General features: G+C 51.1%; 1 protein-coding gene across 1 annotated transcript; it reads right to left on the bottom strand.

Annotated features, from left to right (window-relative positions):
- Positions 1 to 1806: 1806 nt before the first annotated feature.
- KRT5 (keratin 5) lies at positions 1807 to 7973 on the bottom strand. The gene is made up of 9 exons (XM_081126285.1): positions 7300 to 7973; positions 6501 to 6715; positions 5679 to 5739; positions 5479 to 5574; positions 4716 to 4880; positions 4202 to 4327; positions 3734 to 3954; positions 2943 to 2977; positions 1807 to 2489 (listed from the first exon to the last, which is right to left on the bottom strand). Exons 1-9 carry the CDS (start codon positions 7879 to 7881, stop codon positions 2167 to 2169), a joined length of 1824 nt encoding a protein of 607 aa, XP_080982411.1. The 5' UTR covers positions 7882 to 7973; the 3' UTR covers positions 1807 to 2166.
- Between the last annotated feature and the right edge of the window lie 4173 nt (positions 7974 to 12146).

Genomic DNA, 12146 nt, shown 5'->3' with positions numbered 1-12146 from the left:
GGGAACAAATTTATAGATATGAGCAGGGTAGAGAGAGTCTCTCTCTCCCACATGTATATCCAGGAATCATAGAAAAGAAAGAGGGGGTTGGAGGAGGGAGGCAGGGAAAGAGAGGAAGGAAGGAAGGAAGGAAGGAAGGAAGGAAGGAAGGAAGGAAGGAAGGAAGGAAGGAAGGAAGGAAGGAAGGAAGGAAGGAAGGGAGGGAGGGAGGGAGGGAGGGAGGGAGGGAGGGAGGGAGGGAAAGAAAGAAATAGGGAGAGGAAACAAAACTGAAACACAATGTCATGCAATTAGAAATCCAAATTTTACTAAAAGACTTTATATCAAAAAGACTTAAGAGAGAGAGAGAGATGTGGGTTAGCCTTGTGCCTCTATCACAAAGGTTCTGAATTAACTTTAACATCTGATTAAATACACCAAACGGAAAATCTTCATGGCCTTAATCTATACTGAAGCTCAAATTATGCTTATGCTTAGGGATCTCACTAAATTTAAACAAGTTACCCTGTAATCTTGGGAAGTTATTGAACACAAAATAGAAAACAAACAAGTATGCCTCACCTTAATTGTCAGAACTACTGACTTACCTAAGTTTCACATGATCATACCATCAATTGCCCCCTCAAATATCTTTCAATGGCCATGGACACTGAGACCCAATGGGAAACAAATTAAAATTAAGTCATTGACACTTATAAATTGGCTTGACAAAATGAGACTCCAAGGACCTTACCCCAGTTAAAATAGTTGATACGTCAAGTGTAAATTAAAACAGAGTCTTCAAAGAGTGAAACCTATTATAGGGGATACATTGAGAGAAAGGGTGATATGCCCACTGTTTCTCCATTCAGCAACTCAGTTTGACCTGTTTTTAAATTTGGAAGTAACAAAGGTGACTCACAGTGGACTACCACAACTCTAATGCCATGGGCACACTCATTAAGGTCCCCTGCCCCATATTATTATTTAAATTGCTGACTCTGTCCAATCAGCAACTGGTAAATATTTTGCTTTTTAGGAATTTGGTTAATAGTGTTCTGTTTGGTGACTACTTCAATAGCCTGTCAGTCAGAGTTTGCCTTTACCTTGAAGGGGTACAATAAATCTTTACTCAGACACTCCTGGAGTACCTCAACAACCCTGCCATTGCACAGTCTTTGCAGGCAAGATCTTCAAAGCATCTGACTTTCCCTAGGAGCACAGTGATTATATTACATTGAGGGGTCCTCCTCCAAAGAGATTCACTGGATACACTCAAGACAGATAAATATTCACTAAGATGCTCACAAAAAGAGGATGGGCCAGTCCCTCACCTAGTGCAAGTTCCGATCACCTCAGTTAAATTCCTGAAATTTTTTGGTAATCTGAGGACTACTCCACCCCTGACACTGTTAAGTAACAGCTATTGATCTTTTCAGAGCCCATAATATTAGAAACAGGCCCAGCATCTTTTAGGCCTTTTTGGGTTCTGAAGACAACATATTCCTTATATAAATTTTACTTGAGCAGATTAATGCTGTTACTTGCAAACTGGACCACCTTGAATGGGGACCCCCTCCAACAAGATGCTCTATAATCTGTCCAAATGGACACTCCCATTCATGCTCTCCAAAAATTCCTTCATTCTATAAGCTTTAGCAACCTCCTTCCAGAGTCTCTGGACCACTCAGGATGGCCCCTCTCCCTTCAAGGTCACTCCATTCTCCCTGTGACCCATCAGAGGAACCAATCACATCTGGACAGAGAGACCCTCAAGAAGTCTCTAGGCTGGCTGTAGACCTTGAAAAAAACCATTCTGCAAGCAGCTTATATTATAAAAGCATTTTATTGAACACACTCTGGAGGCAGTCAGAACCAGAACAAAACTTTGTATTCGGGTGGGACTCTGCCTTGATGGTTTAGATCCTGGAAAACTTTGGACTTTTCTCTCAAGGACGATGCTGCAAAGACTTAAAGGCTAATTTGAAGTAGAACATAGGATCGCGGCATAGGAGACTAGAGACTGGGGGTTGGGCCTTTTTGGGAACCGAAGACTGTGGCTCTGCAATAGGCTTGGTCCAGACTACACTCCAGTAAAACAGGATGCTTGGCTCGGCAGCCACCTAGAAGAGGCAGTCACCAGGGGCCGGTTGCTGCCCTTGGGCGGCGGTGACTTGCAGCAGGCTCTTAGCTCTTGAAGCTCTTCCTCGAGGAGGAGGTGGTGGAGACAAATTTGACACTGGAGCTGCTGCCCCCTCCACTGCCACTGCTGCCAAAGCCCACCCCCATGTTTCGGCCACTGATTGAACTGAAGCTAGAGCCCCCCCCACCGAACCCACCGCCTAGGCCACCGCCTAGGCCACTGCCGGAGTAGTAGCCACTGCCGCCTCCGCCAAGACCGCCGCCAAGACCTCCGCCAAGACCTCCGCCGAGGCCAGCGCCACCGCCATAGCCACCACTATAGCCACCACCACTTCCATAGCCAGAGGAGACATTGCTCGTGACGACGGCTGCAGAGAAAGGAGGGAAAACTTGGTGAGACCAGTCTGTCAGATTGATCCTACACGTGCAAACTATTTGATCCTGCTAGTAGTGTTAATTAGTACTGTACCTGGCCCCTTTAACAGAGCAGCGAATGAGGCCCAGAAGAACTAAGTCGTTTAGTTAAGGTCTCTAACAGAAATAGTAGGCAAGGGATGGTGCTGAGTTCTCGGGGGTGGGGGCGGGGTCAAGGCAGGGCAGCCAGGTACAAGATGTGTAAGATACAGGGCCTGCCCTTTAAGAGATGAGACATGAGCCACACTGCTTCATGTTTCAAAGTGTGTCCTTCCCCCTCCACTAAGTGTATGAACTAGCCATGTGTGGGGATGGCAATGTCTGGAATCTAGAAATAGCAGGATTCTGAGTGGGTACGAAATGCCACATATTATCATCATTGTTAATGTCGGTTTAAAGTTACTTACAGATGTTGACTGGTCCCACTCCTTCTCCACTCAGTCTGAAAGGGGAACAATTGAAATAAGTGTTAAAAATGTCCCCAAAGACAACGCCTGTAGTCATGTTTAAAGCTTGGTCTATAAGCAAGGAGCCTGCACATTGCAACAAAAAAACACACCAAAAAACCTGCTTTAATTAGAGAAAAAGAAAGCTCTCTGGAGGGACTTCCCAGAGAAGAAGACCTGACCTAGTAATAGGTTATAGCAAAGGAAGATTGTAAGTCATGCTCTCCTCCACGCGTTGTATGGAAAGCGTGATTAAGACTGCGGGGACTGTGAATATGTGCGAAGCAGTTTTTGCCTTGTAGGAGCTTACCTTCTGTGAGAGGACTTGGCAAAGACAGAAATATTTCTAACAGAAAGTAGGCAGCGGGCAGTGTCAGAAGATTGAAGAAAACAGAGTAGTTTGAGAATCCAAAGGCAGGTGAAATTAACTCAGCTGGAGGGGTCATGAAAGGCTTCCTGAAGGAAGAGGTACTCGAAGAATGGGGGGGACATTTGTTGAGCTGCTTTGTTGTTTGAAGGAGAGGCACCAAAATACTGGTGGTGGAAATAGGGTTAGAAAAGTGAATTGGGACCATATTGGATAGGTCAGCTGTATGCCCAGGTGTCAGATTGAATCCAGATTAATGATAGACGATTATCATGCATAAGATAGTGCTCACTGCATGTGTTTTACACCCTGTAGTGGAGAAGAAGCTCCACTTATCAAATGTGAGGCCATCCTGGGCTTGTGACATCAGCCCTACGTTGCCCACCTGCACTCCTCGCCCTCCAGCAGCTTCCTGTAGGTGGCGATCTCCACGTCCAGGGCCAGCTTGGTGTTCATGAGCTCCTGGTAGTCACGCAGCAGCCGGGCCATGTCCTGCTTGGCCTTCTGCAGGGCGTCCTCCAGTTCAGCCAGCTTGTTCCTGGCATCCTTGAGGGCCATCTCCCCACGCTGCTCAGCTTCGGCAATGGCGTTCTGCAGGTTGGCACACTACAGGGGGAAAGGAGGAAAAGTGGGGACACTTCAGTAGTGAGCTGGACCTGCGGTATCTCTTTCTGAGTTTCCAGAGAGAAGCCAGTACATTTGTCCTGGTCATTGTAAATGGGGGAACATTGAAATGCTGGGACTTGTTCCAGCTCCGTGTGTGTGTGTGTGTTTAGAAAAAGTAAAATGAACAAAATAGATCTTCCTTTTAGAGCTCAGGCCCCCTCCTTGCCTTCTTTGAACCTCTCCTCACCTGCTTCTTGACGTTGTCGATCTCGGCCCTCAGCCTCTGGATCATGCGGTTCATCTCGGAGATCTCATGCTTGGTGCTGCGGAGGTCATCACCGTGCCGGCCGGCTGTCTGCTGCAGCTCCTCGTACTGGTGCCACCAGAAAAGAGGAAAGGTTCCATTTATATGAGGATGGAAACACTTTCCCGGTGTTCTCAGGCAGGGGCTACCAAAAGGCGGCAAGCGGTGGAGTTATCTGAGGCCTGGCGCTAGTGTCGACTTTATCAAGGTAGCCCTGGTGTTAGATAATTTCCTCTTTAGTGCTTTGCTGTCCTGGAGACACTGGTGTGAGATTCAGGCTGAGATTCTCCTTAAGGTTCTTGAATTTATGTGGCGAAGGTGCACATGACTGTTCTCATAACTCAACCCAAGAGGTTTCAGCAGGTCTCAGGAACCCCATCCTTAGCATTTTTTGTGGCCCAGAGTCTTAAACATGTGTCCTTCCCCTCGCTCAGGACACATTTGCAATAGTACCCACCTTGGTCTGGTACCAGGACTCAGCTTCCGTCCGGCTACGGTTGGCGATGTCCTCGTACTGGGCCTTGACCTCGGCGATGATGCTGTCCAGGTCCAGGCTGCGGTTGTTGTCCATGGAGAGGACCACAGACGTGTCTGAGATGTGCGTGTGCATCTGGGACAGCTCCTACAGGGAGACCTGAAGTCAGTCATCTGATTCTGTGCTATTTTATGTCAGGTCCATTGAACTGTTCCACTCATTGTGGCATGTCAAGTTGGGGAAAAAATAATAACCACCTACATGAAACATTTAGTTACGTTAATAAAGAATCCAAACCATTATTAAATCTGTTTTTAAAAACTTTAACAACTCTGAACCTCCAAGAAACGCCTACTTTGTACCCTGTCAGATGTGAATCTTCTTGGGTCATAACTCATTTCAAAAGACTCTAGTTGAGTGGTCTGCCACTCTGGGACGAAACAACGAGGGGAGGTTCAGGAAAGGTGTACTCATGCCAATAATAACTCACTGCAAACCTCAATTTGGAAGGAATCCAGGCCTCACTCGGCAAAATGATGGTTGAAGAATTTGCTTTAAATTTGACTTTGTTTTTTTAAGGATTGGCTTTATAAGTAATAGTGTGAGCAGGACTAAAGGGATAGGAAAGGCAAGGCTGTGTCCACAGTTTAGGAGCCACTGAAAGTCACTTAATCCTGGACACTCTAGTCCCTGGCAGTGTCCCAGTGACCATCTCCCTGGGACCTGAATAAGGGGCATTTCTTACCGCCTCAAAGAACATCTTCAAGAAGTTGATCTCATCCATCAGTGCATCGACCTTGGCCTCCAGCTCCACCTTGCTCATGTAGGCGGCGTCCACATCCTAGAGATACAGGGATGGTTGGCACTGCACCCAATTTCCACCCTGACTTAAGCGACCTTAAGAGAGCACAGCCACAGGCAGCGGGTTCTCTTCTACCCACGCACCTTTTTCAGCATCACAAACTCGTTCTCAGCAGTGGTGCGCTTGTTGATTTCATCTTCATACCTGGGGGTCAAAGGAAGGGGAAGGGCTCATTAGAAGAAGAGGGACAGGTGAGGCCGGGGGGTCTTTATTGCATAAAGTCAACTGTGCGCCTACTTTCCCCCTGGGAAGGGAAGGGAGGCTGAGAGGAAGGGAGCACTGGTAGTGTGAGCCCCTGGGCAAGGTCTTTACTCTTAGGATACTCTTTTCTTTTTAACTGCCCACCAGATAATCATTCTGTCATTGCCATAACTCAGTTGCTTGAAGAATATGCCTATAGGAACCTGTGCTGTTTCTTCCTAACTCCACATCTAGTGGATTTCTCTAATGCTTTGTATCAGCTTTCACAGTCTTTAAAAAAAAATACATGAAAACACTAGCAGCCCAGCTTGCTAGTTCATAAGGACTAAAAAATTATTTGAGCCACCAAGCTGAGTTATGTCATCAGTTCTCGCTTTGGGGGGAATCCATCGAAATGCCCATGCTGTGTACTCTGAGTGTACTGGGGAGGAAAGCCCCAACTAGCAGGAATGACACTGCCTGCTATTTCCCCGACTGGTACCAGGGGCACCAGGCTTGTTGCTCCAGCCAGTGGCTAAGTGCCTTGCATAGCGTGGGGCTGGAACTTTCTAGACATGGACCTGGATTTTATTTTAGTGCTTCAAGTGTCCATGGAAGGCGTATGTGTCTAGCCCGTGGGGAAGGCACAAGCAGTAGTCTCGTTATAAAGTACATCTGGTGCCAAGAAGACATCACCCGCCCTGTCTCCACTCCACCCATCTCACTTGTTCTTGAAGTCCTCCACCAGGTCCTGCATGTTCCGTAGCTCCGAGTCCAGGCGGCCTCTCTCCCCCAGGACACTGTCCAGCTGTCTCCTGAGGTTGTTGATGTACTGCTCGAACAGAGGCTCCAGGTTCTGCTTCACGGTCTTGGTGCCCTGCTCCTGCAGCAGGGTCCACTTGGTGTCCAGGACCTTGTTCTGCTGCTCTAGGAAGCGCACCTGGAAGGGACAGAGGTTGAAGATGGAGAAGCCTGGATTTCACGTTCCGATGGTCATCACCGGTTTTTCTCCCTTCTCCTGCTGTCCTCTGAAACCTTTCCCACGTGCAGTGCCTGGCCCTGGGCCCTGGGAGGGGAGGTACAGAGTGAAGCACCTAACCTGACTCTCCCGGAGAAGCAGGGCATTTATTCAAGGCACAGATAGCACTGGGCACGGCTGGGCGGAGTGTGGCCCAGTGTAGCGGTGGCTGTGAAGGCACTCGGGCTGCTGCCCGATGAACTCCTCTGCCTTTCTATGCAATGCAGTCAGCCCCGTTACAGGAAGCACAGGATCCGTCTCTTTCCCCAACAGTAATCAAGGCACCCTTGTGGGCTAATCTCTAAACAGGAATAACTAAGACCCTGTCTTCCAAGCCGCCAGTCTCATTAGGAAAGTAGCCACAACTCCGGAATGGAAACAAATAGGAACACGTTAACTGCAGGCTAGGAAGGTATTTGCACAAGGTCAAACGAAGTTTCTCTTCCTACTTTCTTTGGTATTTGTGCCACACTCAAAGCAGTTTTTCACAAAGGATCGTGGCTCACCTTGTCGATGAAGGAGGCGAACTTGTTGTTGAGGGTCTTGATCTGCTCCCGCTCCTCTGTCCGCACTCGTTGGATGGTGGGGTCGATTTGCAGGTTCAGAGGAGTGAGGAGATTCTGGTTGACCGTGACTTCTTGGATGCCTCCAGGGGGGCAGACGGGGAAGCCAGCGCCTCCAAGGCCAGCACCTCCACCGAACCCAAGGCCAGCACCTCCACCGAACCCAAGGCCAGCACCTCCACCGAACCCATAGCCAAGACCAGCTCCACTGCCTAAACCAAATCCGCCCCCGGCTCCACCTCCAAAGCCATAGCCACCTCCACCACCAAATCGGTTTCTAAAGCCTCCGCCACTACTGCTGATGGAGATCCTCTTGGAGCCCCCCAGGTTGTAGAGGCTCCGGCTGCCATAGCCGCCTGCTCCACCAGCACCCGCAAGGCTGATCCTGCCAAAGCCGCCGCCGCCACCCCCGGATCGGGACACAGAGGTGAAACTGGTGCGAGAGACAGACGGGGTGATGGCAGAGGCAGCGCTGAAGTTACGGCTGCCTCCACTTCGGAAGGACACACTGGACTGGCGAGACATGACGGCTTGTTCCTTGTGGAGCAAGTCGGTCGGTCGGCACGAGAAGTTGGGAGGTGCTGGAGAGAACAGAGCTCGGCAGGATGCAGAAGGTGGCTCTGTTACTGCAGTCCCCCCCTTTTATCCTTTAGAACAGTGCTGGGCGGGACAGTTGTCGAGCTGTGAAATGATTAAGTGGGCTGGGCACGCCTGGGGGGCAGCTGTGAGCTCACCGGCACACCTGCAGAGTGGTGTGGGGTGCAAACGCTCGCTTCCTGGCAGGCTCCACCGCTCAGTTAGGAATAACCCTGCCTTGCAGCACTGATGTCTTGGCAGCCAGTTGCACTTCCCCGTGGGGGCCCGGGGCTGTGAGCAGCCCAAGAAGGATGCCAGGAAGCAAGGGGGCATTTGGCCAATGTCCCAAGGGATCCTTATAGGACCAGGGATGTTGTCAACCATCCCAGCACGGTATACACTGTCCATGAGTGGGGGACAAAGTGAATCCCCATTTGCAATTATCTGCCCCTCTCATTCTTCTAAACAAGAGGTTGCTGGAAGGATTTTCAGCACTTGAAGGCAACTATCTACTGATAGTTCAGTCTATGAGCCGGAGGGGAAAACAGACCCATCCTTCACTGCAGAATTTCTTTTCTTGGGGGAGGCACAGTTATCCCGGAGCCCAGGGGAAGGTTTTCCTGCAAGGTTCGGGCCAGAAAGGCTCTCCAAGCCCCAAGCTCCAGAAACAGAGAGTGGGGCATGCTCAGTCCCTGTTCTATGCCATTCTGCTCTCTGCAGGGCAGACCTATCCCTCCACAACTCCTCCTAATGCAGCATTTTCTGTGACGTTTGACCTTTTCCCTTGCACTTTGGCCTGGGCTGGACCCTGCTGGGCTGAGTAAGTGCAGGGTCCCTCACAAAAGTCCGGACACTCAGCCTGGCAGTCAAGTCCCTCTTGGGGGGGTGCTGCTCTGCCCCCTCCCTGGCCCCCCAGGTGTGTTCCAGTAAGCCCTTGGTTATTCCACTAAGCAAGAAATGAGTCATCGAGTATCTGTTGATACAGGCTGAGGGCCGCCACAAACACATACCTGCAGGAGCTTCTAATCTCATCAGGAACATGTTGAGAATCCACCGGCCTGTTATAACGGAGAGCCGCTCGCTCAAAGCAGCGGGAACTGCTGTGCTTTCTCTGGGCTCTGGCCCAAAGTCTCCTTCAGGGCCAAGGGAATGGAAAACTGAATTCTAAGTTTATGGATTGTCCTGTCAGTGAGACTAGACAGAGCAGGTTCGAGGGACTGGGGAGCTGGCATAACAATCTGCCCCAGTTGTTTTAGGGAGGCCCCTTGTAAGATCCTCTGCAAAGCTTGTTTGCGTGGGCTGTGGTACCAGGTAGAGGAGAGGGGGTCGGGTTAGGCTTTGGCAAATGTTTGTTCTAACCCACACTCCTCTTTTTGGCTGCAAATCTGAATGGAGCCACCTCTTTGCCTCCCTCAAACAGAAGCAGGACTCCCAGGCAGCACTTGGGCCATCAAGAGCTATGGGGGCTCCCCTGGGCTGGGGCTGGAGGTAGGGGTGGGGTGGGAATGGCTTCAAAGCCTCCGAGCTAAGAGGCTATGTTCTTAAGAGTAAAGGAGTGGGGACCCAGTGTGAGCTCCAGGATCTCTAGTCAGGGCCTGTCCTTGGCCTTGAGGAAGCTGCAGCTGTGGGAAAATGACTCGGAGCTGCTGGAGATGTGATTGCTCAGCAGAGGCTGTGGTGAGAAAGCAGGGGACAGGAAAATCCAGGCGGACAGATCAATGTCCGGAGCTATCTTACAGGTTTGGGGCAATGAGGTTTGGGCTGCCTCCCTGTCTGGAAAATTCCTGAGACCCTCAGAGATGAATTTTAATGAGTTCACCAATTTTACCCTTTGTTGCCTCTCAGGGAACAGATGTGAGCATTTTAGGGGCTCTGAGACATACCGGGGGACCTTCAGCCCCTGATAGAACAGATGCAAGCTTGAAGCAGGTGTCTGGGGACTCCTAGCCCTAGTTCTCTCTCTCCACTGGAAGATCACCATCAAGGTATGTCCTTCACACACAGGTCCTGGGTGTAGTCCCCACTGCCCTGGGGACAGTTCCACCTTCTTGAGATCCTGGGACATTTTCTTCTCTCCATTCCTCCTCCTCCCAGCTGTGCTGTAGAAGAAGGACTTGGTAGAACAGGAATGCATTCTGGCCGGTCTGAGAATCATAGAGTGTGCCAAGCTCAGGTTCAGATGCCGGGGACCAGTGGTGTATGGGTGGCAAGTGAATGTGACAGGGAGTGTTTGGGTGCCTGACTGGGGGGAGGACACTCTTCTGTCCAGCTTTGTGGGAACCTTCCCTCCAGCAGGCAGGGCAGCCCCTCCCATAGTGCCAGACCCGGACAGCTATACACAATGGAGGAGCTCCCTGGGGAGCTAGGCACCAGCGCACCGTTGTGTGGGAGAGCCCCGCCCCAGCCTGGAATTTCACTGTGGCGGGAAGAGAGGGATTACATGGAGTCCCCACAGAGGCAGTCACCAAGACTTGGCAGGACACATTACTTAACTTCACCAGGCATTGTTTTTCCCACCCTCAGCAGACAAGCGTGAGGCTAAGGGAGCTGTAGTGGCAGCCCTGCTGGTCTCCTTGGTAGAGGGGGGGACAAGGAGGGCTGCCTGGCCTTCCTCACAGAGATGTACAGGAACGGAGAATAAGGGTAGTGTTTCTAAACAGGGACTCACCTCCCAGACCAGGCAGGGGCCAGATTGGTCCAGGTGTCCATGAGGCAAGGATTAGGCAAATCCTGCAATACAAGCCCAGGGCTCACTCCTAGGAGTCACCACTGCAACCTGTATGCCTTTAATAGAAGAAGCATGGAATAGAACATATTCAATAACACACATATTTACTGGAAGATGGTTTTTTTCACATGTCCCCTTGGTTTCACAGGGCAGTACACTTCCCAAGGTCAGGGCACACATCGACTTCCTCACCTTCACATCGCTGCACACTCAGCCCAGCTTTGCACTGGAGGTGCTCAGTGAACACTGTTTGAATTAAACTGACAGACAGAAGGTCATCTCCCCCTACTCCTTCCCCAGATCTTTGTGTGAGGCCCTCCCTAGCCCTATGCTGAGTCCCAGCGTATTGTCCCCCTGCTTCTGTCCATGGATCCATGTCCAGAGGGCAGGTCTCTCGTCCCCTTCAACCTGGGCACCCTCTGAGGACAGAATTCATGCCTCTTCATTCCTTGGGCTTCACTCCATTCCCCCACCACCACCACCCTGAAACCTCTCTGTACCCAAGCCCACTAGTATCCCCCATGCTCTGTCCCAGCCACCATGTTCCCCTCCAGGAGGGAAAGAAAACTGCAGTGTCCTCATCTTCACAGATCATGCGTGTTCGGCACAAAAAGTGGGAGCGATAGCTGAGGCATGAGTCACCTATTCCCCGGGCAATGGTTGGCAGCCCCATGTGCGAGGATCGAGCCAGGTTCGGCAGGATGGGGGGGGGCAGGTGGAGCAGCAGGAGCCCCAGCAACTCTTCATAAAGCCCTCCCCTCAGGGAGGAGCTGAGGGAAGAGTTCTTCTGTCTCCAACAAACGCAGTGGGGATTCTGCCCCGACCCAGCTCTGGGTCCCAGCTTTGATCTTGGCAGGATTCTCAGGATGGCAGTGACATAGAGGACGCTGTGGCCCTCTCTGGGCTGGGGAGCCGGCTAGCCCAGCCCTCCCTCACGCACCACACCTGTCAAAGGCTGCCTTGTGATGCTGGGAACCCCAATAGCCTCTCTAGGACTTTCAGGCCCCACGTCTGAAAACGGGCCTGCCATGGTTCAGGCGGGCTTTGGAGGTAACACCCTCCTGCCATTATCTGGGTCATGGTAACAAGTGGGCCCTTGGGGTGTGATTTCCTGTGCAAGGCCTTCACACAAATTGTGGGTCAGAGCACGGTTCAAAAGTTAGCAGGCCCGGCTGTGTCTTGATTCTTGAACTGTGGGGACCCTGGGCACATAGTACAGCCTCCCACTGCAGTTTAAGCAGCCTGCACACTCGCAAGGACAGGGGCCTGGGTTCATTGGAGGAGGCCATGAAAGCTGGAGCTTTCATTTGGAGCTGGCTGGGGTTGGGCAGGAAGGGTGGGGTAGACACGCAGGGGGATATGGGGAGCAGCCTTGGCCCCCACCCCTCAGATGTAGCAGGTGATTGGCACTTGTGGGGCAAGACTGCAGAGCAGAGCTCTCAGCCGCCCTCCAGCAGGTCTCTGCAAGTCTGGGGAATGTTCTTCC

The sequence above is a fragment of the Miniopterus schreibersii genome (genome assembly GCF_964146895.1).
Source record: "Miniopterus schreibersii genome assembly, chromosome: 2".
Taxonomy (NCBI): Eukaryota; Metazoa; Chordata; class Mammalia; order Chiroptera; family Miniopteridae; genus Miniopterus; species Miniopterus schreibersii.
This window is presented reverse-complemented; position numbering and strand designations above follow the sequence as displayed.